The 26,733-nt window shown below is 42.1% G+C and overlaps 1 protein-coding gene across 1 annotated transcript in view; it reads right to left on the bottom strand.

Annotated features, from left to right (window-relative positions):
- Positions 1-14,532: 14,532 nt before the first annotated feature.
- rnft1 (ring finger protein, transmembrane 1) overlaps positions 14,533-26,733 on the bottom strand; it is a 32,528-nt gene continuing 20,327 nt past the window's right edge. The window contains exons 6-9 of the mRNA XM_078224647.1: positions 25,850-26,008; positions 23,470-23,535; positions 17,582-17,683; positions 14,533-17,492 (exon numbers count right to left, since the gene is read on the bottom strand). Coding sequence (XP_078080773.1) covers positions 17,358-17,492; positions 17,582-17,683; positions 23,470-23,535; positions 25,850-26,008 — 462 coding nt within the window. The 3' untranslated portion in view covers positions 14,533-17,357. The remainder of the gene's footprint in view (positions 17,493-17,581; positions 17,684-23,469; positions 23,536-25,849; positions 26,009-26,733) is intronic.

The following is a 26,733-nucleotide window of genomic DNA, read 5'->3' as shown; positions in this document are numbered from 1 at the left end:
ATCCCTTACAGGAAGGCCCAACCACTATGACCAGTTTGAGTAGTCTGCAGCTGTGTCCACAGTTCAGCTGTGTTGTTTTGTTGCTGATGGGTAAATCTAGAGCACAGGGCTTGTAGGAAGGAGTCTCACGTTGAAGTTGAGCAAAATCCTCTATCGAGATTTGCATCATAGCTTCAAAACTGTCTTGTACCAATGTTGTAGTGTAATACACGGCACAGTGGTTAGCACTGCTGCATCACAGTGCAAGGGACCAGGTTCAATTCCGGCCTCGGGTCACTGTGTGAAGTTTGCACATTCTCTTCGTGTCTGTGTGGGATTCCTCTGGGTGCTCTGGTTTCCTCCCACAGTCCAAAGATGTGTGGGTTAGGTGGATTGACCATGCTAAATTGACCCTAGTGTCAGAGGATTAGCAGGGCAAATATGGGGGATTACAGGAATAGGGCCTGGGTGGGATTATGGTCTTTGCAGATTCAATGGGCCGAATGGCCTCCTTCTGTACTGTAGGGATTCTATTGGAGCCTAAACAAATTGTTTAGGAAGAATAACTATTTTAAAACACTTAACAGATCCTTGAATAGGGTTTGTGAACCTAAGTGTTGCACAGAACAGGGAAGTGTGTGCATGTTTGTTTCTTCCTGCTGATGTTTTTGGCATGAACTAACTAGAATGCTTAAATTATCATTGTGGTCAAGCTCCAAGTATGTTCACTTTCTCTAGGAATATTGTCCAGCAAGTAATGAAATTAGTCTTAACCTCTTAAAATTTTCTGTACTAATGACAGTGAGTTAGCAATCCGTTCATGTCCAGTTCATCTTCACACATCTTCTACAGTAAATAATCTCTCAACACCAGGTTAAAGTCCAACAGGTTTATTTGGAATCATGAGCTTTCGGAGTGCTGCTCCTTCATCGAGTGAGTGAAAAGGTAGCTTTCACAAACACAACATATATAGACAGAGACTTTGTAGCGATTGATACAACTGAGTGGCTTGCTAGGCAGCATTGAAACCAGGTAAGGACGGCAGATTTTCTTCCCTAAGGGACTATTGAGAAGCCTAGCAAGCAACTCAGTTGTCTATATATGCTGTGTTAGTGAAACCTACCTCTCCACTCACCTGATGAAGGGGCAACGCTCCGAAAGCTTGTGCTGCCAAATAAACCTGTGGGCCTTTAATCTGGTGTTGAGACTACTTACTGTGCCTACCCCAGTCCAACGCCGGCAACTCCACATCATGGCTACACATCATCTACAGTAGTCTCATCTGCACTAGAAACCAAAACCAAGCAAGCAGGTCCATCCTTTTTCACCAGCTGATAGTCAGCTGCCACGGCACTAGATTAGTTCACGTTTCATGGTATTATTGGGTTCTGTTAATATGTGCATGCATCATGTCATTGTTTTACCTGCTTTATTTTTAAAGAAAGATTCCTGAATTTTAGAATGTAGGCTCGTGGATTCAACACTGGTGAATTTCTTACCTCAGCCCTGCTGTCAGATAGTGATGCAGAATAGTCACAGGCTTCCTCAGAGGAATGAGAAATCAAAGGACGTGAGGCAGTGAGTTTAATCTTGTGAAAATACTTGTTCCTGGCCAGGGGGCACCAATTGGCAGTTCCCTTGAAGTGAAGCCAGAAAAGGACAGCTCCAAAGCATTAAAACCAATGAATTACCAGTGTAATACGTAAAATAGTGATGCAGGCTCTTTTTTTTTTTGTGCCCCTCGCCTTTCTCATTTCCATTGCCGGGAAGTGCCTTTAGCCTTCCAATAACTCTACCAACTGACCATTCTTAAAAATGAGCTTTGGTTGCCTTTTTGCCCCGAAGGGCATTGCAGTTGAACTCTTATGCTGTCCAGTTACGTGTAATGGTCACAGGCTCACAATGCCCTCCTGTTCAGCATCCCAACCCCACACCTTTGTGGACAATGAGGTCAATTGTAACTTAATAATCCAAATAAGGGATTGCCGTTTTGACACTGCTGCCATGTTATGGCTCAGTATCATGTTATGTAGTACGCTTTCCTCACATTGGACAATCTCACTGGTTCTTTAATCATCCTCTATTAACCTGAACATTAACTTGGAAGCAATTATATTGCCTGAATCTTCTCGTGTTGGAGACGTGCAGCAGAATCTTTCCAGGTTTATTCGAGTCATGTTCTATTTCTGGGCGGCACAGTAGTTAGCACTGCTCCGTCACAGCTCCAAGGACCTGGGTTCAATTCCCGGCTTGGGTCACTGTCTGTGTGGAGTTTGCACATTCTCCCTGTGTCTGTGTGGGTTTCCTCTGGGTGCTCCGGTTTCCTCCCACAATCCAAAGATGTGTGGGTTAGGTTGATTGACCATGCTAAATTGCCCCTTAGTGTCCTGGGTTATGTAGGTTAGAGGGGTTAGTGAGGTAAATGTATAGGGTAGTGCAGGTAAGGCCTATGTGGGATTGTTGTCCATGCAGACTCGATGGGCCAAATAGCGGCCTCCTGCACTGTAGGGTTTCTATGATTCTATTATTGCCACAATTTTTTGTTTCATTTACATTTACTTATTTGTCTATAATCTTGCTTGCTGGCCAAGTAACTCAATTAGCTGATTATTTATGTGGTGGTATGATGGATTGTCTCTGTAATGTATTGTATGCTAGAGCCAGAACGTAGGTTCAATCATGTTCTCACTTGGAAGATCCTGAAGCCCCAAGTAGAAGCCTACTGCTCTACAACAGAAGGAAGATTGGGACACTAGTCATCCTATGCTGCTACTCTTACACAGGTCTATAAGCAGTTTGCTTGCTGATCTAAAAAGGTAGGGCACAAAAAAGGAGAGGAATTAGTCACCTTTTAAAAAAAAAAGTCACTTTATCATCTAAGCAATGTGCTAAGTTTAAAAAGTTGCAGCGTACTCCAGCATGTTGAACAATATTGAACAGTTGAGGTGTTCCCTTGCCTCCAACCTCTTTCTTTTTGGATGAATTCATGGTATAGTGAATAATCTGTGACCAGCTACTTCTGTCTTCTGAGCAGCATAGATATACTTCCTCCATACGTTGCATCTCTAGAAATTTTATTTGCATAAATTTCATGTGTACTTTAATGATAACACCATAATCTCGTTGCAGAACTATGCAGAAAGACTGCAAATGTTAGAAACCTGAAATAAACGCTTGAAAAGCACAGCAGATCAGTCAGTCGGGGGCTGACATTTAGAATATGACCTCAGTTATGATTAAGGGTCCCACCCAAAGTGTTAATCGGTCTTTTGTAATTATATTTGGCCCTTGAGATTGCAAATGTTAAGGCTTCTTCAACAGAAGGGAAGACTCCTTTCTTTTTTTGCAAAACCCTCATTTGAAACCTGCCTTTCCATCCTGTCCCAACCAAAATAAAATACCTTGCACTGAATTACAAGGGACTGGATGAAAATTAACAACACTGTTTAGGTTGAATATGAATTTTAAGTGCTGTACAAACAAATATCAAGGAATTCCTAAAATTATCAAGAGAGCTTCATATTTCTTTTGTGCTATGTTCACTCTATAGCCAACGTCTTGCATGTTATAGTTTCATCAATCATCCGCCAGGATGGGTGACACTGGTTAGCACCGCTGCCTCAGTGCCAGGGACCCGAGTTCGATTCCCAGCTTGGATCACTGTGCAGAGTTTGCACGTTCTCCCCATGTCTGCGTGGGTTTCCTCTGGTGTTCCAGTTTCCCCTCTGAAAGACATGCTGGTTAGGTACATTGGCCATGCTGAATTCTCCCTCAGTGTACCCGAACAGGCAGCGGAGTGTGGTAACCAGGGAATTTTCACAGTAACTTCATTGCAGTGTTAATGTAAGGCAACTTGTGACACTAATAAATAAACTTTAAACTAAGGATGGCTTTTTTATTTTAAAAAGAAAACTTAGTAGGATAAATGAAGTACAAAATTAAACTGTCAAAATCATATCGCAAATGCTTAAAACATAGAAAACAGGCTTCAGAATTGTTGAATGTCTTGTATAACCACTGTGCACGTTGACTTTTGACTTGTACCATCATTAAGGTTACCAGCATATAAAGAAGTTTAAAACAAATATTTGTGTAAGTTCTGGCGATAAAAACCTTAACCCAGGTTGTTGGCTAGATGTGGCTCAATTGTAACTGATACAGATATTGAACAGGTGTGCTGTAGTTGTAAAGTTGCCATTCTCGCATATGTTGAATCAATTGGAGTTGAGGGTCGGGATGAAGTCTAGTCTTTGCAGATGAAAGACTTTGTAAAGACACAGTTATGTTGGTGAAAGCCAGAACCCATTTGCTATTCCTGGTAATGCCAATATTTTGGGCTTGCCTTGATTGAATGCATGTGGAGATTGCCAAATTTCTAGAGACCAGCAAAGAGAGAAATGACAATATTTTACCAACATTATGTAAACTAGTTGACATAAACAGTCTCGAAAGGGAAGTTGAATATGGTAGTAACTGCTGAATATATTGTGACCAAATTTCATTTTATTGAAGCCACTTATCACTGAGTCATTATATTTATCTTGCATCCTGCAATCATCTGTAAAACATTAGGTCTCATATTTGTGGCTACTTGTAAGTTCATAAGATATAGGAGTAGAATTAGACCATTTGGCCCATCAAGTGTGAACCGCCGTTCGATCATGGCTGATGTGCTCCTCATCCCCATTTTCCTGCCTTCTCCCCATAACCCTTCAACCCATTACCAATTAAAAATCTGTCTAACTCCTCAAATTTACTCACTGTCCCAGTATCCACCGCACTTTTGGGTAGTGAATTCCACAGATTCACAACCCTTTGGGAGAAGTAGTTTCTCCTCAACTCTGTTTTAAATTTTCTACCCCTTATCCTAAGACTATGACACCTCGTCCTAGAATGCCCCACAAGAGGAAGCATCTGCTCCACGTCTACTTTATCCATATCTTTTATCATCTCTCATACCTCAATTTGATCTCCCCTCGTTCTTCTGAATTCCAGAGAGTATAGGCCTAAACTGTGTAGCATGTTGTCAAGCAGACTGTTGCATATGCTGAATATTGATAAATGTTAATGGCATAAAAAATAGAAATTATAAAAGCAAAGCAAGTAAAAATGGTATTTCCCTAAAAGTGTGATAGAACGATAGGTATGGCCAAATTTTTGTTAAATTAGGGCTTCAGAACTATTCAACAGCTTTCCTGATTTGAATTTAATGCATCCACAAGTACCTTTGTGTTAAAGTACTCATTGAGATGCAGCATCTGAACATACTCCCAATTAGATTAAAGGAATTCAACTGGAGAAAGTTGGTGTTTTTAGTGTCTAAGTATAATTTGGAATTTGTGAATAATACGAGTGGCAGGATATCACTGTTGCCCTAATATCTGTTATGCCAAGCTTGACAGAATGTCTCAGTAGGACACCTTTTGAAGTTTTCTATAATGTTCATTTGGACTTCTGAGCAGTCGTTCGACAATAGGGGAGATCCGACTTTAGTTGCATGGACAATCCTGTTAGTTACAGTTGGCCAGGCAGAAGGAGTAAGAAAATTCAATTCTGCAAAACAATGAACACAAAACTGGAGTTAAGCAATCTTTGTCCCAACCCATGATTCCAATTCTGGAAAAAAAAAAGCACAAGTATCTCACCCTAACACTTTTTATACGTAGGACATTAAACCTGATCTTGGATGACTTTTCCCCCTACTCCAAAGATCAGTAGGTTGGCACAGTGCTTTACTGCTAGAGAATTGGGCTCCTTGCCTCATTATGCCAATAGATCTACATTATTTAGTTGCCTAAGTAAAAATGATGTGAAGCTACATTTTCTTTTTCTCCTCGCTAATCATCTTGTACCTAATCAGCTGTATTATGAAATAAATCTTGGTCAATGAACAGCTGTAAAACCCCATTAAAGGTAAAGTTGAATGAATGTAGTCTTGTTTTGTTTGTTTGCGATTTGGGTGGTAGGTCGCAAATGAAATAATGATGGTAGTTGCTGGATTTGGCAATTGAGATGACATGACCGTCATGCACAATGTTAAGATGAACTTGAATTCATTTTTTATATGTATCCCTCTATTGTCATTACAGTATGCATCATATCCAAGGAATAATGAACATTTAAAAGTACTTGGGGCAAAGTAATTGATTTAAAGAAGTCCTTATTTTGATAGACCTGCACTTAGGTCCCTACTGCAGTGCATGTGCAGTGCTTTTGTTTCTTTACGAGGTGGAGATGCCAGCGTTGGACTAGGGTGGGCACAGTAAGAAGTCTCACAATACCAGGTCAAAGTCCAACAGGTTTATTTGGAATCATGAGCTTTCGGAGCACTTCTCCTTCATCTTTAATTTACTTTTCACTGTTTTATCCTTTTAATTTGTTTTACTTCAAGCTGGGGGTTGTGAGATGTAGAGGAAGTAAAAGTAAAGTAAAAGCAATGAAGTTACTATGAAAATCCCCTAGTCACCACACTCCGGCACCTATTCGGGTTAATGCACCTAACCAGCATGTCTTTCAGACTGGGAGGAAACCGGAGCACCAGGAGAAAACCCACGCAGACACGGAGAGAATGTGCAAACTCCACACAAACAGCGACCCAAGCCGGGAATCGGGCCCAAGCCCCTGGTGCTGTGAGGCAGCAGTGCTAACCACTGTGCCACCATGCTGCACAGGAAGCCTACTCAATGCAAAGCCAGAAGGAACAAAATGTGTGCGCGTTTGTAACTTTAGTTGAAAAAGAATGATGTCCGCATGTTGCTGATCTCATCCGTTGCAGTGTGGGAGGTACAACAATTTACAGCTACCTCACTCAATAGAATGACCTGATGGTGACACCAGGGAGAGATTAGGGATTATCCCTGATGGATAGAAAATTGGAGCATAGACCTAACCAACATACCAATCAGCAGCCGGTTTTAAAATTGCTTTGGCAGGGGCCTGGGGCAAATTTACCAGCAGAGTATCCAGTGAAGGAAAGGGCCACAGCATGGAGGAAAAAGAATAGCATCACAGAGGATAATGTGAAAATAAAATGTATATTGCTGAAAACATAAATAGAATTGTAAAAACTAATACAACTTGGGTCTATAAAATAATGAGGAGCGTAGATAATCATTTCCCAAAGATAGGGGAGTTTAAAACTAGAGGGCATAGGTTTAGAATCAGAATGGGTCACCCTGCTGGAGGCGCCTTCCAGGTAAGATAATAGTCATAGAATCCCTACAGTGCAGGAGGAGGCCATTTGGCCCATCAAGTGCACTGATGATAATCCTATCCCAGGCCCTATCCCCACAAATTTACCCCACTAATCCCTCTAACCTACACGTTCCCTAACATTAAGGGGCAATTTAGCATGGTGAATCAACCCAAGGTGAAAGGGAAGAGATACAAAAGGGTCCAGGAGGACAATTTTTTCACAGAGGGTGGTGAGTGTCTGGAATGAGATGCCAGAGGTGATAGTAGAGGCAGGTACATTCTTGTCTTTTAAAAAGCATTTAGACAGTTACGTGGGTAAGCTGAGTATAGAGAGATATGAGCCCAATGCGGGCAATTGGGACTAGCTTAGTGGTTTAAAAAAAAAGGGTGGCATGGACAAGTTGGGCCAAAGAGCCTGTTTCCATGCTGTAAACCTCTATGACTCTAACTTTCTTAACATAATCAGTCAATAACAGTCATAATCAGGCTAATGAAACTGAGCATCTCATAAAATCAAGAGTATCTTTATCAATGTTGTCTGGAAAGTCTTGATTAAAATTAGAATTTCAAGTGGTGAGTAACCCAGCAGCAAAGTAAGCCTTGCTAGTTACTGTTCTGAATAATTCATGACCTCAATGAGCTTTGTCCTAGCAGTACCAGCTTCAGACTGCACCATCTTGATTATAGGTGGCAGCATTCAGGACAGGCTAAGTTGCCACAGTCCCAGCTGACCATAAGTTGTTCTCCCTTTTTGAGGGGAAGAGCTGAGGGGAAGAGTGGTTTAACCTGAGGATCACCATTCCTCGGGTGAGGGGCAAGGTTGAGAAGGCAGGACCTTCATGACAGATTAGCTACTGTGTAAGTGACTGAGTAGCATTAGTGGGAGGGCAGACACTCATCCTGAAGAGGCTCGGCCTCCGTTTGAAGTATCGTGTCTGGTTCTGGTCATTAGAGAGTGCAGAAAAGATTCACCAGAATGGTTCCAGGGATGAGAAACTTCAGTTAGAAAGTTGGAACTGTTTTCCTTGGGAAAAGAGAAAGTTGGGAGAAGTATTCAAAACCATAAGGGGCTTGGGCAGGATAGATGGGGAAAGATTTCTCATTGGTGGAAGGATTCAGAGTAAGAGGGCATAGATTTAGGGTAATTGGCAAAAGAAGCAATGGACACATGAAAACCTTACACTGAGTGGCTAGGATCTGGAATGCACTATGTGGTTGATGCAAGTTCAATCGAGGGACTCGAGGGAATTGGATTATCTGAAAAAGAACAATGTACAGAGCTATGTGAGTGACAATAGGTGAACTGCTCCTTCAGAGAGCCAGCACAAACAATGGGCCAAATGGCCTCCTGTTCTGTAACCATTCTATGGTTGTGATTTTGAGTTCAAATTTGAGCATTGGCAGCATAGACACATTAATGAAAATGGTTGGTATGTAGTACAGCAGTTATTAGCTGTGATAAAAGGCCCTCATTGTACAGAGCCACTTTAAGTGTGTTGAAGGTCAAGGCCTTGCCGTTTGGAATCAAGCTTCCTTTTGAGGCTAAAAACCTCTGGTTTCTCTAGTCTTTCCTCCCACATTGTGCTTTGAGGCAAGGATGAGTCTTCACTGCACCCTCTTTGGGGCTTAATTACTTCCATAGTCATATGATTGAAACTGGGCAATGCCCGGTGCGCACAGTAGCATTCAGGAATTATACCTTTGAATTGTACTCTACCGTGTTACAGTTCAACGTTCCTTTTGTATTGTTGATGGGTGGATCCTAATTTGAGCGAAATGTGGACCTCTAGGGCAAATGAAATGGGGCAAAATGTTGCTCTGTACTTTATACATAACCTGCAATGGGCTTGGGTTGCTAAGCAAGCAAGTTCTTTCTGGTTTGGAACTGCTGGATGTACGATGGAGGTCACATCCTTATGTCCATTTGTAAGATCCAGGACCAAGGTAGGTTTGTGGGAAAATGGGGTAGTTCCAGGGAGAGAGCACTGCCTTACACTGATTATGCTAGAGCAGGATTGGCACTGGTAATGACACCTCTGTAAAGACCCTCACGTGAAGACCTAGATTAAGCAATAAGTTATCAATGAATACTAAAATGGCTTGCCTGATGTAAGCTGTCAACTCCATTATCTTTTATTTGTTCATGGGATGCGGGTTTCACTGGCTAGGCTGATATTTATTGCCCTTGAGAAGATAGCGGTGAGCTGCCTAATTGAATTGCTGAAGTCCATGTGGTGTAGGTACACCCACAGTGCTGTTGGGAAGGGAGTTGTAGGATTTTGACACAGTGACAGTGAAGGAACAGTGGCATATTTGCAAGTCAGGATGATGAGCGACTTGGGGGGGGGAGTTGGTGGTGTCACAATCTCAGCTGATACTACTGAACAAGTCAGATCTCAGGGTGAAACTTGGCCTGATAGATCCTAATTTTTATTTTTGGTATAGAAATGTGGAGGGCAGCTACTGAATAGTCAGATTGTTGATGTACTTTTAACAAAAGAATAAAACATTTATTTTAGGAAAAGATAAATTACAATACACTACTCCTTCACCCACAACTATGCCTTTACAGATTTGCAGATTTGTAAGGGTAACACAAGTTACAAAATCTATCTTATACTCATATACTTGTATCTTGTGTTCAAAGTTAGTATGGACTGTGCAATTCAATCAGTGACCTGTGGTCAGACACACCATACTCTAAAACCAAGTGACAAATGCCACCCAAAACAGCTAATATGGATTCTTCATCTATTCCCAGCCAACTGGTTTTGCTGGAACTCTGTCTTCCATACGAGGGTTTCCCATCTCCACTCTCCAGGAATGCCTCTTGGAACCTTCTCCCAAACAAGGCTTTCTCTAGAATATCTTCAGGGATCCACCTCCAGGATTGCAACCTCTCCTCCTGACATTCCCCTCCCCTGGATTGCCATGTGCACTCAAGCTTTGCTTTCCAGGCAATCTCTCATATCAAACTGTGCCAACAAAGCACTGCTGCTTCACTGGCCTGTACTAACAAGTCACCAAACTTTGGCTGCCTCCTCAGGTCTTCTGATTTTTTGCAAGTCTGCTTTATTCCAGGTCTGCACCCTACAGTCATAATTTAACCTGGAGTCTCTGCTCCTCACTTAACAGGAGTTTATTCCCTTTGACGAGATTCTCTTGGAACTTCCTTCTGTATCGCTCCCTGGTTCTGGGACTTTTCTGTTCTTTAGTTTGGGACCTGTCTATGCTGTCCCCTTCCATGTCTGCTGTGGTAGATTCCGAGAAAATGCTGGGTTTTTTTGTGTGTGTCACCATCTTTCTAAACTAAAACCTGCTGTTTGGTTTCTCTCTGTGGGGTCCCTTTTGCTAGGCAATAGCACAGTTTTTCCTACTTTTGAGTTGTAAATCCTTATTAAAATGCAGGCATCTTTTAAAGCGTAATTGAAACTCAGTTCCTCCTTTCTTAACTTACAAATACAAAAATATAATTTAAACTTAAAGCCATATCCACTTCTAACACCCACCATGCAATACAAATAAACTTAAAACTACCTCTATTTCCTAACAATGTTCTGACGCATCTGCTGCCCCTTGAAGGTGATAGAGATCACAGGTTTGGAAGGGCTGTCAAAACAGCCTTAGTGAGTTGTTGCAGTGCATCTTATAGACGCTGCTGACACTGTGTATTAATAATGGGACGGAATGGATGTTGAATGTGGGGGATGGGATGCTGACCAAGCGGTCTGCTTTGTCCTGGATGGTGTTGAGCTGCTTGTGTTGTTGGAGCTGCACTTATCCAGACAAATGGAGAGTATTCCATCACACTCCTGATTTGTGTCATGTAGATGGTGCATAGAATTTGGGGAGTTAGGAAGTGAGTCACTCTCTGCAGAATTCCCAGCCTAGTCCAGTTCAATTTCTAGCCAATTTTAATCCCCAAGATGTTGGTAGTGGGAGATTCAGTGAGGGTATGCCATTGTGTTGAAGGGGAATGGTTAGTTTCTCTCTTGTTGGAAATGGACATTGCTCTGCATTATGTTACTTGCCACTTATCAGCCCAAACCTGAATATTGTCCAGGTCCTGCTGCATATGGAGATGAACTGCTTCAGTACCTGAGAAGTCCTGAATGGTGCTGAAATTGATTTTACAATCGTGGACATGGTTGGGCCTAGGTCTCTAATCTGAGGAACTCCTGCAGTGTTGTACTGGAACTGAGATGATTGACCCAAAGGAACCACCTTCCTTTGTGCCAGGTATGATTCCAATCAATCCTGATTCCCATTGCCTTCATAAAAGCAAATTACTGCGGATGTTGGAATCCGAAACCGAAAGAGAAAATGCTGGAAAATCTCAGCAGGTATGGCAGCATCTGTAAGGAGAGAAAAGAGCTGACGTTTCGAGTCCAGATGATCTTTTGTCAAAGCTGAGTGGGCCCCAGACAAAGGCTTTGACAAAGTGTCATCTGGACTTGAAACGTCAGTTATTTTCTCTCCTGACAGATGCTACCAGACCTGCTGGGATTTTCCAGCATTTCCCCGTTACCTTCAGTTTTGCTAAGGCTTCTTGATGCTACTGTTGATCAAAGGCAGTCACTCTCACCTCACCACTGGAGTTCAGTTCTTTTGTCCAAGTTTGGGCCAAGGCTGTAATTTTGACGCAAGTCTTCAGGTGTTAATAAGGAGGAGTGCTGGATGTGTCATTGTCATTGCTGGTACCTGGGTTGATTCTGGGTGACCCATCCAGTTTCATCCCTTTTGGGCTTTGTCACAATTTGATACAACTGAGTGGTTTGTTGGGCCATTTCAGAGGGCATTTAAGAGTCGACCACATCAGTTGAATAACAGCTAAAGAAAAATATTTGCATTTATATAGCACCCTTCACAGCCATGTAGAAAAGCCACCAATTCAGTACTTCTGAAGTGTAGCACTATATGCATGTACTCAGCAAGTGTTCCAACAACAACAATGTTTAGATAATCTTGAGATGTTGATTTTGACTAGGCCAGAAGAAGCTATTGGAAGGAATAACTTGGAAATAAAATACAAGAGCATGGGAGCTTTTATCTAATATTCTGTTCCTACCATGATTGGATTGCAGAGAGGCAAATAACTACTTATTACACACTCTGGTGGCACAGTGGTTAGCAATGCTGCCTCACAGCGCCAGGGAAGCACCAGGGATCCGGGTTCAATTCCGACCTTGGGTGACTGTCTGAGTGGAGTTTGCACATTCTTCTTGTCTGCATGGGTTTCCGCCCACACTCCAAGGATGTGCGGATTAAGTTGATTGGCTATGTTAAATTGCGTCTTAGTCTCAGTGGGAATTAGCAGGGTAAATAAGTGGGGTTGCGGGGATAGAGTCTGAGTCAGAGAAAGCATTCTTTCTGGTCGTATCACAGCTTGGTATGGTTCCTGCTCTGTCGAAGACTGTCATAAACTACAAAGGGTCATGAAAGAAGCCCAATCCATCATTCAAACCAGCCTCCCACCCATTGACACTGTCTACGCTTCCCCCGCCTCAGAAAAGCAGCCAGCATAATTAAGGACTCCACGCACCCCAGACATACTCTCTTCCCCCTTCTTTGGTTGAGAAAAAGATACAAAAGTCTGAGGTCACGTACCAACCGACTCAAGAACAGCTTCTTCCCTGCTGCTGTCAGACTTTTGATTGGACTTACCTTGCATTATGTTGATCTTTCTCTACACCCTAACAATGACTAACACTACATTCTGCACTCTTTTCCTTCTCTATGTGTGGTATGCTTTGTCTGTATAGTGCGCAAGAAACAATTTTTTTCACTATGCTAATGTGACAATAATAAATCAAATGGGTGAATTGTTGTTGGTGCAGGCTCAACGGGCTGAAAGGCCTCCTTTTGCGTTGTAGGGATTCTACTTACAATATTCTACACCACCAACTAGTGGATCAACTGAAAATAGGCAACCAGGTTTCTGTTCATGTGGTCTAAATGTTTGCTATTAATGGGCCATTTGTTTATATTTTAGAACCCCAAAGGCCACAGACAAAGAAGAATTTTTGTTCTATTAAATTCATAAGAGCGCTTCTACCAAGTTGATTCATAAGTTTGAGACTGGTACAATAATTAAGTAATCAGAACAGAACTTTCCAAGCTCTACATTCAAACATAGAATATGACATATAAGCAGAAATAGAAATTGTTCCACAGGCTTTATACTTGGGGATTGTGAGCCAAGTTCTGATACTATCGTGCTAATCTGTTTAAAAACAAACTTGCATTGAACAATCTTCATTAGTATGTTCAAAGTTCAAAAAAAGCGGTGGGTAGTTCAACTTAAATTTGAAATGTACTAACTAGAATAATGTGACGGAACATTTAATTTTCAGGATGTGGTGTAAAAAGATGAGCTTGAACCCTGCTGAATGGGGATTTCTCGATTGAAAGCAAGTGTGAACAAAAGATTGAGATTAGTATTAAAAAATGCCACTTCTTACAAGGTGATTCCTTAGTGCCTCTGAGTTGTTACTGATAGATGTGTTGAGATTCATTTAATAGATTAAAATTTGTGTGCAAGTTCCCCCTCTAAAATTAAGATTTGGACACTGTCAACTGGAGGGAAGTTCCCTCATAATGTATTTGACTTCCGTTCACTGGCCTGGTAGTTTTTTGTAACTTCCCCCACCCCCCCCAAATGTTCTCTGGTTTTTCAAATGATTACACTTGTTCATGAAGCCATTGGCCCCTGTATTGATTAAGTTGTTTTGGTACATTTAGGTATTCTTTAAAGGCAGAGTAAATAAAGTGTTTGTAATCTTTGTCTCACTATCTCAGTAATGGAGGTGGGTTGTAGATTAATACATCTCAATACAATGGAGGTGGGTTGTACATTGCTGAGTGTTTAGACTATATAACCTCTCCTCATTCTGCCACATTCTTCGTAACATCCAGCCAATTGTTGCCACCTGCAAATTGTGACCAACTACCTTCTCGGCAGCACAGTGGTTAGCACTGTTGTCTCAGTGCCAGGGACCTGGGTTCAATTACAGCCTTGGGTGACCGTGTGTGTGTGTGTGTGTGTGTGTGGAGTTTGCGCGTTCTCCCTGTGTCTGTGGGGGTTTCCTTCGGGTGCTCCAGTTTCTTCCCACAGTTCAAAGATTTGCAGGTTAGGTGGATTGGCTATGCTAAATTTGCCCCTTAGTGTCCCAGGATGTGAAGGTTAGGGGATTAGCAGGGTAAATGGATGGGGTTATAGGGATGGGGGGTAAATGCATGGGGTTACAGGGATGAGGGGGTGTGTCCCTGTCAGAATTGGTGCAGACCCAATGGGTCAAATGGCTACCTCCTCCATGTAGAGATTCTAAAGATGCTGTCAGAAGACAAGTAAACGTCAAGTCATTGCCAAATAAATCACTTTATTTATAATTCTTCAAAACTAGATGAGACTGGCAAAGGGAAAGAATATTCATTTCATATTCCCCTTACAGCATGCATTCTACCAATTAAAATAAACCAAATTTCAAAACCACAAACATTAAAGGAAGTTACTTAAATCCAGAACAAAATCAAAGAAAACACTCATCTAAAGCAATTATAACAATTTATTGGCTGGTGATTTAATTCGATTTCATTGAAATTTTAATCACACCCCATGAGCAGATCTAGTAGAAATACAGACTAGATTCCTGGTTTTGACCCACAACCTGTTAGTGATGCAAGTGCTGAGACTCGGGAGCTGCAGAACCTGGTTACAGCCAGCAGCATCCGATTTACCCGGTTTGCTTGGAATGGACATCCTGTGACAAAGATTAAGCCCTCTCTGCATGTTTGCTTGCACCTACTCAAGGAATCTACCTCAAACAGGACATTGCATGTTTTGGGTACACAGGTGGGAGTGAATACTTTAATACACTTAAAAAATAAATCTACAAAAGCAGATCCGCCAGCAGTAGTTGGCATCCCTGAGGGAGAGGGGATTTCACCTTAATACAATGACATATTTGGTATCAGAGTTTATTCATGATTCCACATTTTCTTTACCAATGTCTTTATTTTAAAACCTTGGTAGTGATAAAAGGGTTTTATACTTTAAAAAAAAACATAATTGAGAATTGCATGTGTTACTTAAAATGAAGCCCTTGTAGAATTGATTGAAAATTTAAGAATCAGTAATATGCAAAACATGACTATGTAAATTCCTGACTCATTGTAAATTCTCTATAAGGCAGTAGGGTGTTTTAAAACTTTAACACTGCCTAGATTTTGTTCCCACCCTTTCCCCAGCTCTGAAGAAATGTTACTCCCTGAAGCACAGGATTTAAAACTGGGACAGACGAAGAATAAATAATCCAGAAAGTCCAGCCCCCACTACTTTCGCACTACGAGTTTTAGACAGGTAGCAATACTACTTACGGACTCCCCTACCAAGCCCTTCTGACCCAGCCAGACAGCTCCACTGAGGTTGAACTGTGTGTGGCATAAGCTGGTCTTCTGAAGGTGGTGTTGGGTAATGGTGGCAGAAAGGGTTTGAAATGTAGGGATATGCCACCTGTTTTTGTGAAGTTGCTATGAAGCCAATATCTCTGCAGTGGCATAGCTTTACTTGTTCAGGAGAATCTGGCAGAGAGTTTTTTTTCGGTGAGAGAATCAGGAGGAATCAGTGCATTTTGGAGAGATAGAAGATCCTCACTCCAAGCCACAGGTGGACCGGAAAATGACTGGATGGTGATTAAATTGGGGAAACCTTAGCCATCGCCTCTCCTCCCATTCCTGTTCTTCATTATTAGAGAAATAAACTCAGGACTGTTCAAAACAAATTAACACATTCTAAAATGATAAATTGCAGTTTCTCGATTAACACAAAATAAGACTGCTTTCAATGATGCACATGATTCAACTGCCTTAAAATAGTTCTGCAAATATATTTGAAGGCAAGCCTTGAGGTTTCAATGTTAACTGACAAAACTAACTCATTTGATTTGTACTTTGCCATTTTCCTCTACTCCCTCAGCTCATTCGCCTCCAATTGGATTGATTGACAACACAGAGGTAGAAGTGTTTCTTTTTTGGTGGAAGAAAAGAGGGGAGTGGTGGGATGGGACTTACCCAGTTATGGATGTCTGGCATTGTAACTCTTAAGCCAAGTAACATAAATGGAACATGGCTGTGATGGGCTGAATACTATCATTTTCATGATTTTATGAAAGCTACTCATGTTCTCACCTAGCCTTCCAGAGTATAACCTTTCCATACAACTGGCGCATCGATCTGCCTCTCTACATTGTGAATTATAGTGCTCTGGCTTACTTGCAAGAATTTGGACTTCTAATGACTGTTTATTTTCTCATATTGCTCCTTCCCTCTTTCCAATTAGGACCTTTCTTTAAACATCAGACAGTGGATTGTTACGTTTTATAACTTTGACCCACCCAACACAATTTCTTCCAAAATTGCTTCATCTTACTGCATAGAGTAGCTTAAGATGATTTGTTTCCATATCTACACAAGTTCATTATAATTCACGTCCAGTAGACCTGGATGGCAGACTACTGGTGTGAAAATTTTCTCCCAAAATCAAACTTATTTTTAAGAAAATAAGCATCACCATATCTTTGCGACTTGGCAGAGCCTCTGTGATGGTGCATTAACTGCTTTAACACCAATTGCCTAGCCTTGCCAGTCCAGTGGTCTGCAATTTTAAACAAGACTTCCTTAGGAATTCTTCAAGAGAACATACTGAGCTATTTGGGGCACTGAAATTTATATAAAGGACATGGAAACAGTCAGTAATTATCTAGGTTTGATGGAGTATGATTCCCAGCAATTTAACCTCCCCAAATTAGAATAATACAGTAAAAGGTCCAAGCCCAAAGTCTGATGTTTTGGCATTTAAAGATAACATTTAGCCAAAATTCAAATAATGGGTTTTAAACAGTATTTCCAATTTGGAATTGAAAACAGCACGGAGAGGCTTAATAAGAACTGCAATAAGTGAATAATACATTTAATATACAAGTTTCAGCAAGTGTAAATCAAAATATTCTGATTTAAGTCAAATGATGTCCGTTAACAAAATAAAGCATTTATCTTTAAGATTTTTATTACTAGAAGTTTCTTTCTTTTAAAAAAAAAGCTCTCCTTTGTATTTAACTGTTAGAAAATCTTAGTTGCGCATACAGTCTTATTTCAATGTTGTTGGCCATAGGGACTCGATCGGCTGGTTAATAAATTTGTAGGTGGGTAGATGTTGCACCATCTCGCCAGGCCTGAATGTAGTCCAAAATGACAGTCCGACACAAGGGGCAAGTTTTTTCTCGATTAAGCCAGAGTGAAATGCACTCCTCACAGAATATGTGCTGCAGGACAGAAAAAGAAAGGCATTCAGAGAGCTAAAAAGTAACCGATCTCTCAATTTTATTTTTCCATCTCTCATTAAGACATTTACCTGACAGATGAGGAGAATAGGCTCTCTGAATTCTGTCTGGCAGATGGGGCAAATATCTCCTGCATCACTGCACTGAAGTTTGCTGGCTGTAATTCCATAGTGCTTCAACAGAGCAAAGTGATATTGGTTAATGGTTTTATTAGTTGAGTATATACAGAATCTCTACATTTTGTCCACTGAGCCTGCATTGACAACAATCCCACCCAGCCCCCATTTATTTACCCTGCTAATCCTCCTGACGCTAATGCTCAATTTATCATGGCCAAACAACCTAACACACACATCTTGGGAGTGTGGGAGGAAACTGGAGCACCCAAAGGAAACCCACACATACATGGGGAGAATGTGGGCAGTACAGTGGCAAGCACTGCTGCCTCAGTGCCAGGGATCCAGGTTCGATACCCAGCTTGGGTCACTGTCTGTGCGGAGTCTGCACGTTCTCCCCATGTCTGTGTCCTCCTGGTGCTCCTGTTTCCTCCCACATGCCATAGATTTTGTGGGTTAGGTTGATTGCCTATGATAAATTGACCATTAGTGTCAGGAGGATGAGCAGGGTAAATACGTGGGACCTGGGTGGGATTGTTGTCAGTGTAGGCTCGATGGACCGAATATTAGGCATGTTAAATTCTCCCTCAGTGTATCCGAACAGACACTGGAGTGTGGCGACTAGGGGATTTTCACAGTAACTTCATTGCAGTGTTAATGTAAGCCTATTTGTGACATTTTTGAAAAAAGTTTATTTATTAATGTACAAACTCCACCCAGACAGTCACCCGAGGCAGGAATTGAACCCGGGTCCCTGGCACCGTGAGTCAGCAGCGCTAACCACTGTGCCACCGTAAATCATAAATATATATTTATGCACAGATTTTTAAAAAGCCTGCATAGAGACCAACTCTTCTTGTCAATTGTTGCATAAAATGTTAACACTGAAATCATCCACATTTAAAATAGAAATCTGGATGTAAACAGTTGCCTGTAACAAGGCAGTTGCATGGGTTGGCCAGTCAGTGGTACACATTTTAAAAACATGTTTAGACAATTTTCTAATAAGTTTTTAAAATAAAACAGACGAGGCCCAGTAACTAGGGCACCTGGAGAAATTACTGATTAAACAACAGGATAGAGCTAGACCAGAGTGCTCTTGGACGAAGATCAGGAAAACATATACTATAGATTTACAGACACCAACCTAAATGGTTCACTTTTTCAAGCAAGGTGATTCAAAAGTACCCCAACTCTTCTCGTAAACAGAATATTAAAATAAGTCCAACTGCTGACGGGCTAATTAAAAGCCCAATTAGGTTTATTTTCAGTTAATCTATACAAAACATTCAAACAATGTTGTTATTTTTACCCACTTTGCTCAATCCTCATTGCATATTTCTCCAAACCTTGTGGTGTGTCAGGTTAGAATAATGTAGAAGTGCTGACAGCCCAGAAATAGGACTAACACTGCAAAGAGACTGGACTCGTTTTTTAAAAAATCTCTTTAAAACCCCATGCCACGCATCAGAAAGAATTGTAAAATCCCGGAGCACAGGAGGTGGCCTGTGCCAATTCTTTGAAAGAGATGTCCAATTAATCCCACTCCCTGGCTTTTCCCCCATTACCCTCTTCAAGGACCTGCCCAATTGTCCGCGGAAATGTACTCTGTTGCATTGTTCTCTTTTTAAAAAAAACCCACTGAATCTTAAACAAGTGGGCACAGGTTCAAACTAGCAAGAGGAAATTTAACACAAATTCCTCTTCAACACAGCGATCAATGTGAGACATGGACTTCTAGGCCGGGTAATGGAATTGTTTAAAGAGCAGCTGGACTACACAATGGAGGCAGTATTTTTCCCTGTTCCCCAATTAATGGGCATAGGTGGACCTTTTCGTCTGGTTAAATTATATGAATGGTTTCCAGAATACTTTGAAAAATGGGGAGTATAAGTTAGATGGGATAAAGGAACCTAAGCTAATATTTTGGTCTGGCAGCAACTGTGAGAACAAAAGAGCCGACATTTCGAGTCCAGATAACCAAATAGTCCAGATAGTCCAGTCAAAGCTTTGACAAAGGGTCATCTGGACTCGAAACGTCAGCTCTTTTCACTCCTTACGGATGCTGCCGGACCTGCTGAGATTTTCCAGCATTTTCCTTTTTTGGTTTCAGATTTCAGCATCCGCAGTGATTTGCTTTTATCTGATATACTGGTGGTTGGGTGGATTGGCCATGGTAAATGCACGGGGTTGGGAGGGATGCTCTGCTGGGGAATCAGGGCAGATGCGATGGGCCGCATGGCCTCTTTCTGTAGGAATTCTATGGAGCAATGGTGAATACTCCTGTTACTATAAAAGAGGCCAAGGAGAAATTTGAATGCTCTTTTATAAAAATAAATGTTGCAAATTTTATGGTTTTACAGATAATTCAGGGAAAAACCTGAAGGCTGATGGGGCAAATATCTTTAAATGAGGGGAGTTTTTATTTTGCGCTTATGTATTTCCAAGTAGCAGACTACCAAATACCAGCTGCAGTGTCCCAAGGTGACCAAGAGATGGCAGCAGGTTAATATTTTATTAGCACTGCTGTCGCTATCTGAAAAATTACCACTTGTGGGAATGTGAAAAGGAGGCAATTAGTTTACTAGAACAGGGGTTCAGTGAAGCCAAGAGTGCTGTGAAATAAGATTCAAAATGATTCAGAATTAAAATAAACCTAACCTTTGTTTTCAGCTCCATGATCAGTATTTCCCAAGTCCCAACAAACCTCAGGCCTCCCACACGTGCGACAGCTGGGAAAGGGCTGCGTGCGCGCAGTTCGGATTACCAACGTAAAACGATCCAAACCGCGCAAGTGCAACCCTTTCCCGGCCAGCGTGCACACGGGAAACACAAGGTTCCTCGGGACTTGGAGCTGAAAACTACAGCCCCTGTGCAAAAACACAAGAGAGTGAAAATCCTAGGAGAAGCGAAGGAGACAAGGATAGGGTAAACAGGAGTGGAGGTTTCACAGCAGGCCACGTTTGTGAACTAACCTCCACTCACCTGATGAAGGAGCAGCACTCCGAAAGCTCGTGAATACAAATAAACCTGTTGGACTTTAACCTGGTGTTGTGAGACTTCTTACTGTGCCCACCCCAGTCCAATTCCAGCATCTCCACATCATGCCCAACAAGGGAAGAAGATGGAGCTAAGAAACAGGAATCGAGGAAGCTAAGAAAAGAGACAAGCTCCATAGAGGAAGGGCTGGGAGGAGCAGACTCTAAATTGATATGGGTAATCAAAGAGATCCCAAAAAAAGCCCTGAAGATCTGAGGAGGCAACTGAAGGTTGGTAACTCCATGCTGTGCGAGAATGGGGCAAGAATACATGTTTAGAGGAGTTTTCAGCGCAGCCAAAGAGCTGAAACTATGCTTGTAAGTTAATGCTGCAGGGCATTTATTGTGCAGTGTAGTGTGTTTGACCAAGTTTGCTAAGGATAAGTTCTTGAAGAGAAGTCAAGAATCCTGCTCAGATTCAGATGTGGCCGAAAGAACGGAACCGCAGGAGAAAAAAACGACGTTCGTACACACAGCGCAGCGGCAGCTACTCGCCTTTGGAATTTGGTGGACTGGTGGTGCCTCTCGCCCTGTCCCAGAATGTCTAATGTGCAGGCAGAAGCTCTCAAATGCTGCAACAGCACCAAGTAAGCAGAAGCACCATTTGAATACAAAGCAGCATTCGCTCTCCAGCAAGGATATACAGCAATTCAAGCAAGTGAGAGAATAAAATGTAAAGAAAAATTCACACATGATGGAGTGTGTACTGGTTTCAGGTAAGGTGCAGGAGGCTGTTACCTGGCAGCCAAACTAATAGTGAAATCCAAGAACCATTGCCAAAACCCTAATTCTGCCGGCATGCAAATCGTGAGAGCAATACTGGGAGCTGATGCTACCAAAGAAATTGACAAGTTCCTCTTTCTGACGGTACAATCAAAATTAAATGTCTGATATTGAACAGGTGCTTCAGGAGAAATTAGAAACAAGTAGAAAATGTGCCCTGCAGCTTGAGATATTAGTGCATTCTGCCAGCTCTTAGCCAGTGGCACAAATAGACAAAAATCCAACAAAAATAATTTCTTCTTTTGCAAAGAATTACTTGGCCACCCAACCAGCGATTCACGTCACAAGTGCTTCTCGGGAGGAAAACAATCCTAACTGGACCAAGTGCAGTGACTCTGCACCGAGAGAGCAGCTTCCCTGCTGGGAAAAGTCAAAGAATGGGCGAGTTAGGTGAAAGAACAGAATCCTGACATCCAGGTCAGCTAAGGGCATTGTGAAGCCCTTATTGTCAAAACGGTGCCACTTGAGTTAATTACAGTGTTAGACCAAACAGGGAAGATTGTGAACTATGTGAAGTCGCGTCCTTTGACTTGTACTGTTTTGTGTGATGAGAGGGGAGCCAAGTACCAGGGTTTACTCCTGCACACAGATTTGCGAGGGCTGTCTCAGGGAAAGGTCCTCGCTCATGTTTATAAGCTCCATGACACACGGAAAGGGTTTTAGGCTCTGCATGAAGTACCACACAAAAAGATTTAAAATGCGAGGATTCCTGGTGCGCTAAGCTTGCATATCTTTCAGTTACATTCAGCTGTTTGAATGAGTTCAAGGTTAAAATGCAGGGGGGGAAGCCAGAAATGCTGACTGCCAGAGATAAACTTCAAGGCTTCAGATCAAAACTGGCCCTTGGCAGGAAAACATGGCAAGTGGGTTGATTGAGCTATTCAAGTTGGCAGCAGCAAATCCTGCTGGCAAAACCATACACAACCTCATCTCCACACATCTTAAAGCACCACAAGAGAAGGTTGAATGCTACTTCCCCTCCGCGAAGACTTTGACTGGGTACGTTATCCATTTAGTTCACTTTCTCTTGATTCATCAAAGAAATTGTCCTTAAAAGAACAAGAGGAATTTGCAGAGCTCAGGAGGAGTTGTACACTAACATTTAAGTTTGCAGAGATGCCTCTGGACACAGTTTGGTTGCTTGCGGGACAAGAATATCCATCTATTTCAGATCGTGTTACAGCAGTACTCTTACTGTTCCTCACAACTGACCTGGGTGAGTGGGCGTTCTCAAAACTATGGAAAAAAAAAGGAGGGAGCGCCTGTCAGTGCAGCAAGACCTGCGAGCTGCCATCATCAGTTCCGCCCCAGATCAAGAGTCTGCTCACAGAGGTAGACCCAGGTGTCACGTTAACATTGTCGCTAAGATGCTGCTCACAGTATTTCCTTCATAGAATCCCTACAGTGAAGGAGGAGGCCATTTGGCCCATCGAGCCTGCACCGACAACAATCCCACCCAGGCCGTATTCCTGTAACCCCACATGTTTATCCTGCTAATCCCCCTGACACTAGGGTCAATTTAGCATGGCCAATCAACCTAACCCGCGCATCTTTGGGCTGTGGGAGGAAACCGGAGCACCCGGAGGAAACCCACGCAGACACGGGGAGAATGTGCAGACTCCACACAGACAGTGACCCGAGGCCGGAATTGAATCCGGCTCCCTGGCGCTGTGAGGCAGCAGTGCTAACCACTGTGCCCCTTCATTTCATGTTGAGAAATGCAGACGTGAAAAAACAGAAAACAATGGGAAACACTTCTAAATTGTGTAAATTTTCAATTAAAAAAATTGTATTTGACGTGTAGCTGGTGATCAGGCTTTCATTGTAAACTTAAATTAATGGAAATTGCATTAAATGGTGGCTTGACGTGTTTTTAGAGATAAAAGGCTTTTGCTAGAAGGCAGTAATGTTGGAGAAAATAGGAGGATCTGCCTCAATTTTTATATTGTGTAAAGGTGTGCCGTGACTGAAAAAAGGTTGGGAACCACTGTACCGGAACGTAACAATATTGTACTTATTCACCTGCTTGTGGATCAAACTCTTCAGAGCTCTCCTGAAATTGCTCCACCGACCATAAATTCCAAGGAGCTGAGAATCAAAAACAAGACATCAGGAACAATGACTGGAATTGCAGTTACTAATGCACGGCAGCAGAGTGATAATACTCTTCACGTTTTCTACCCAGAGGCAGATCCTTGGCAACTACCTGGCAAACCACGGGAAAGGGCTACGATTTATTTTACTACAGGTTGAGCGAGGAGGCAGGACTCCAAAGTCTACCTCAGCCAGAATGGGGATCGAACCGTGCTGTTGGGATTAATCTGGCCCACATGCTGGCTGTCTGGCCAAATGAGCTAACCAGCTCTCCAGTGGATTAGTAACTGGACTAATAATCCAGAGGCCAGAGTTGGAAGAATTTAAATTCAATTAATGGATAAATTAATTAAACTACCAAATTGTTGTTTTAAAAAAAAACCCCATCTGGTTCCACTTACATCCTTCACCCTTTCCCAGTCTGACTCCAGATCCACAACAATGTGGTTGATTCTTAACTGCGTTCCAAAATGGTCTATCAGGCAACACAATTGCGGACGGTTCACCACCACCTGCTCAAGGGCAAGGGTGAGATGGGCAAACAACGCTGGCCTTGCCAGCGATGCTCAAACCCCAGGACTGAATTTCAACATGTTCCTCCAAATTCCCCAACACTATTTGCGGTGTATTTCAGAAGGTTGCTTTGCATAGGGCATTGACGGTTGGGGTTAAGTCACTACCCTCTGATATCAGCCCAGCCCAGCTTGAAGCTAAAAACCAGGCGCGTGGCACAGCTCTACCCACCCCCGCCCAAAGATAAATCTGGTCAGGTTTTTCCTATCCTTCCTATGACTCCTTTGCTACTGAAGTATTGGCAAAGACCTAATCAAACACTACCTGTCTGTCAGCAGAATTGTCGGTACATCATCTTAATTGCTACACTGCGAAGTTAGAGTTGACACACAAGTTTCCCAAGAGCAAAGCACCTTTAACCCTTCTGTCAGCACTGACTGAAACATCGCCATGCTGACAGTCTTTATTTCCTTTTGCTCTTTCTTCCCACCTGCAACCTCCCCCCCCCTCCTCCTGAAAGCAGCACAGTGAAAGCAGGCAAGAAGCTGATTCCATATTTTGCCAGCTTTAGTAAATGTATATCAACCCGGGTTCGAATCCCGCCATGGCCAATGGTGGAATGTAAATTCAATAAAAAAAATATCTGGAATTAAGAATCTACTGATGACCATGAAACCATTGTCTGAAAAACCCATCTGGTTCACTAATGTCCTTTAGGGAAGGAAATCTGCTGTTCTTACCCGGTCTGGCTTACGTGACACCAGACCCACAGCGATGTTGTTGACTCTCAACTGCCCTTGGGCAACTAGGGATGGGTAATAAATGCTGGCCAGCCAGCGACATCCACGTCCCATGAATGAATTTAAAAAAACCAATGTGTGGTCTCACCAGGATAATGTTAGGAATGGAAAACTATACTGGGGGAGAGACTCAAGATACTGGATTGTCTTTCCTTGGTGCAGAAAAACTTGGGAGGTTTACTGGAGGATATTTTAAAAATTACAAAACTGTTTTGACACAAATAAGGCTGCAGATACTGACAGCACGAGGACATTTCATTACCTTAAAGGGACTAAAGAAATACAATCTGTTATTGTGCTGTTTTCTTCAGCAGAAAGGAGATTTACCAATCAATCACGTCTGGAGACTGATCAATAATGATTTTATGCGCAGTTGTATTTTGTAACTATCCTCCACTCAATAGATATTGCTGGAGAAATCAAAAGAGAAAATGCTGGAAAATCTCAGCAGGTCTGGCATCATCTGCAAGGAGAGAAAAGAGCTGACATTGAGTCCAGATGGCCCTTTGTCAAAGCTTTTCTCTCCTTACAGATGCTGCCAGACCTACTGAGATTTTCCAGCATTTTCTCTTTTGGTTTCAGATTCCAGCATCCGTAGTAATTTGCTTTTATTATTATTGCTGGCGAAGTCGCCCTGCTTTTATTGGGAGATATGACTGTGGTTTCGGTCAGGAGCTCTGCTTGCTGTGGTCCTACATAACAAACAATGGCTACATTACAATAGTACTTCATGGGTTATATAACACTTTGTATTTCTACAGTGTCTTTCGCATCTTCAATGTTTTTGTTAACTGCATATTAATTGTATGAAAACTGTGGACCTTAACTGGGGATTCATTTGTGCCCCTACAAAAAAGAGACAGACAAAACAAACCTCAGAATAAAGATACAATTGGAAATAGTTGTGATGGCTTGACCAAGTTTCCCTTTGGGATTTGGTTAACCCGGTAATTATCACCTGCCATATCATAACAAAGCTAATATTTTCCTCTTACCTTGAGTATGAGGTAGAACAAACCTAGCAGAATACCAAAAGTCCAAATTGCAAAACCATCCGATTCTTTGTTACCAATCAGGTACCAAGACCAAACTGGCAAGGGTACGAGTGAACGGTGAAACTGGCTCACTTCTTCGATAACCATATACCATTGACCCTTTGAAGAAAAATACAATTAGTAAAAGCCTTAATTAAATTACAAGACTTTGTCAAGCCATGCCACAATCGGCATCCTTTCCCATCATAACATTTACGCATCCATCGAGCCTCCTTATTTGTTTACACTTCTGAACCACCTTGAGGGTTTAAAAAAATATTAAATCAAATGTAATAACGGAGTACTGAAATCAGTAAGACAAGAGGTCTATAAAACAGCTTCCTACAACAGATCTGACAAGACTGCATTTATATACACATGCTAGTGAATCACCCAATCTTTTGCTCACTTATGTTTATAAACTGGACGAAAGGCTGCCTTTTAAATGTAGCTCACCTGATGTACACTCACCTGAAGGGGCAGCGCTCCGAAAGCTAGTGGCTTGTGCTACCGAATAAACCTGTTGGACTTTAACCTGGTGCCATGAGACTTCTTACTGTGTTTACCCCAGTCCAACGCCAGCATCTCCACATCATTTTAAATCTGGCAGCACTGTACCATGTAATGTCATGATGTGGAGATGCCGGCGTTAGACTGGGGTAAACACAGTAAGAAGTCTCACAACACCAGGTTAAAGTCCAACAGGTTTATTTGGTAGCAAAAGCCACTAGCTTTCGGAGCGTTCGCTGCTCCTTCATTAGGTGAGTGGGATTTCAGTTCACAAACAGGGTATATAAAGACCCAAACTCAATTTACAAAATAATGGTTGGAATGCGAGTCTTTAC

The sequence above is a fragment of the Mustelus asterias genome, chromosome 12 (assembly GCF_964213995.1).
Source record: "Mustelus asterias chromosome 12, sMusAst1.hap1.1, whole genome shotgun sequence".
Classification (NCBI taxonomy): Eukaryota; Metazoa; Chordata; class Chondrichthyes; order Carcharhiniformes; family Triakidae; genus Mustelus; species Mustelus asterias.
This window is presented reverse-complemented; position numbering and strand designations above follow the sequence as displayed.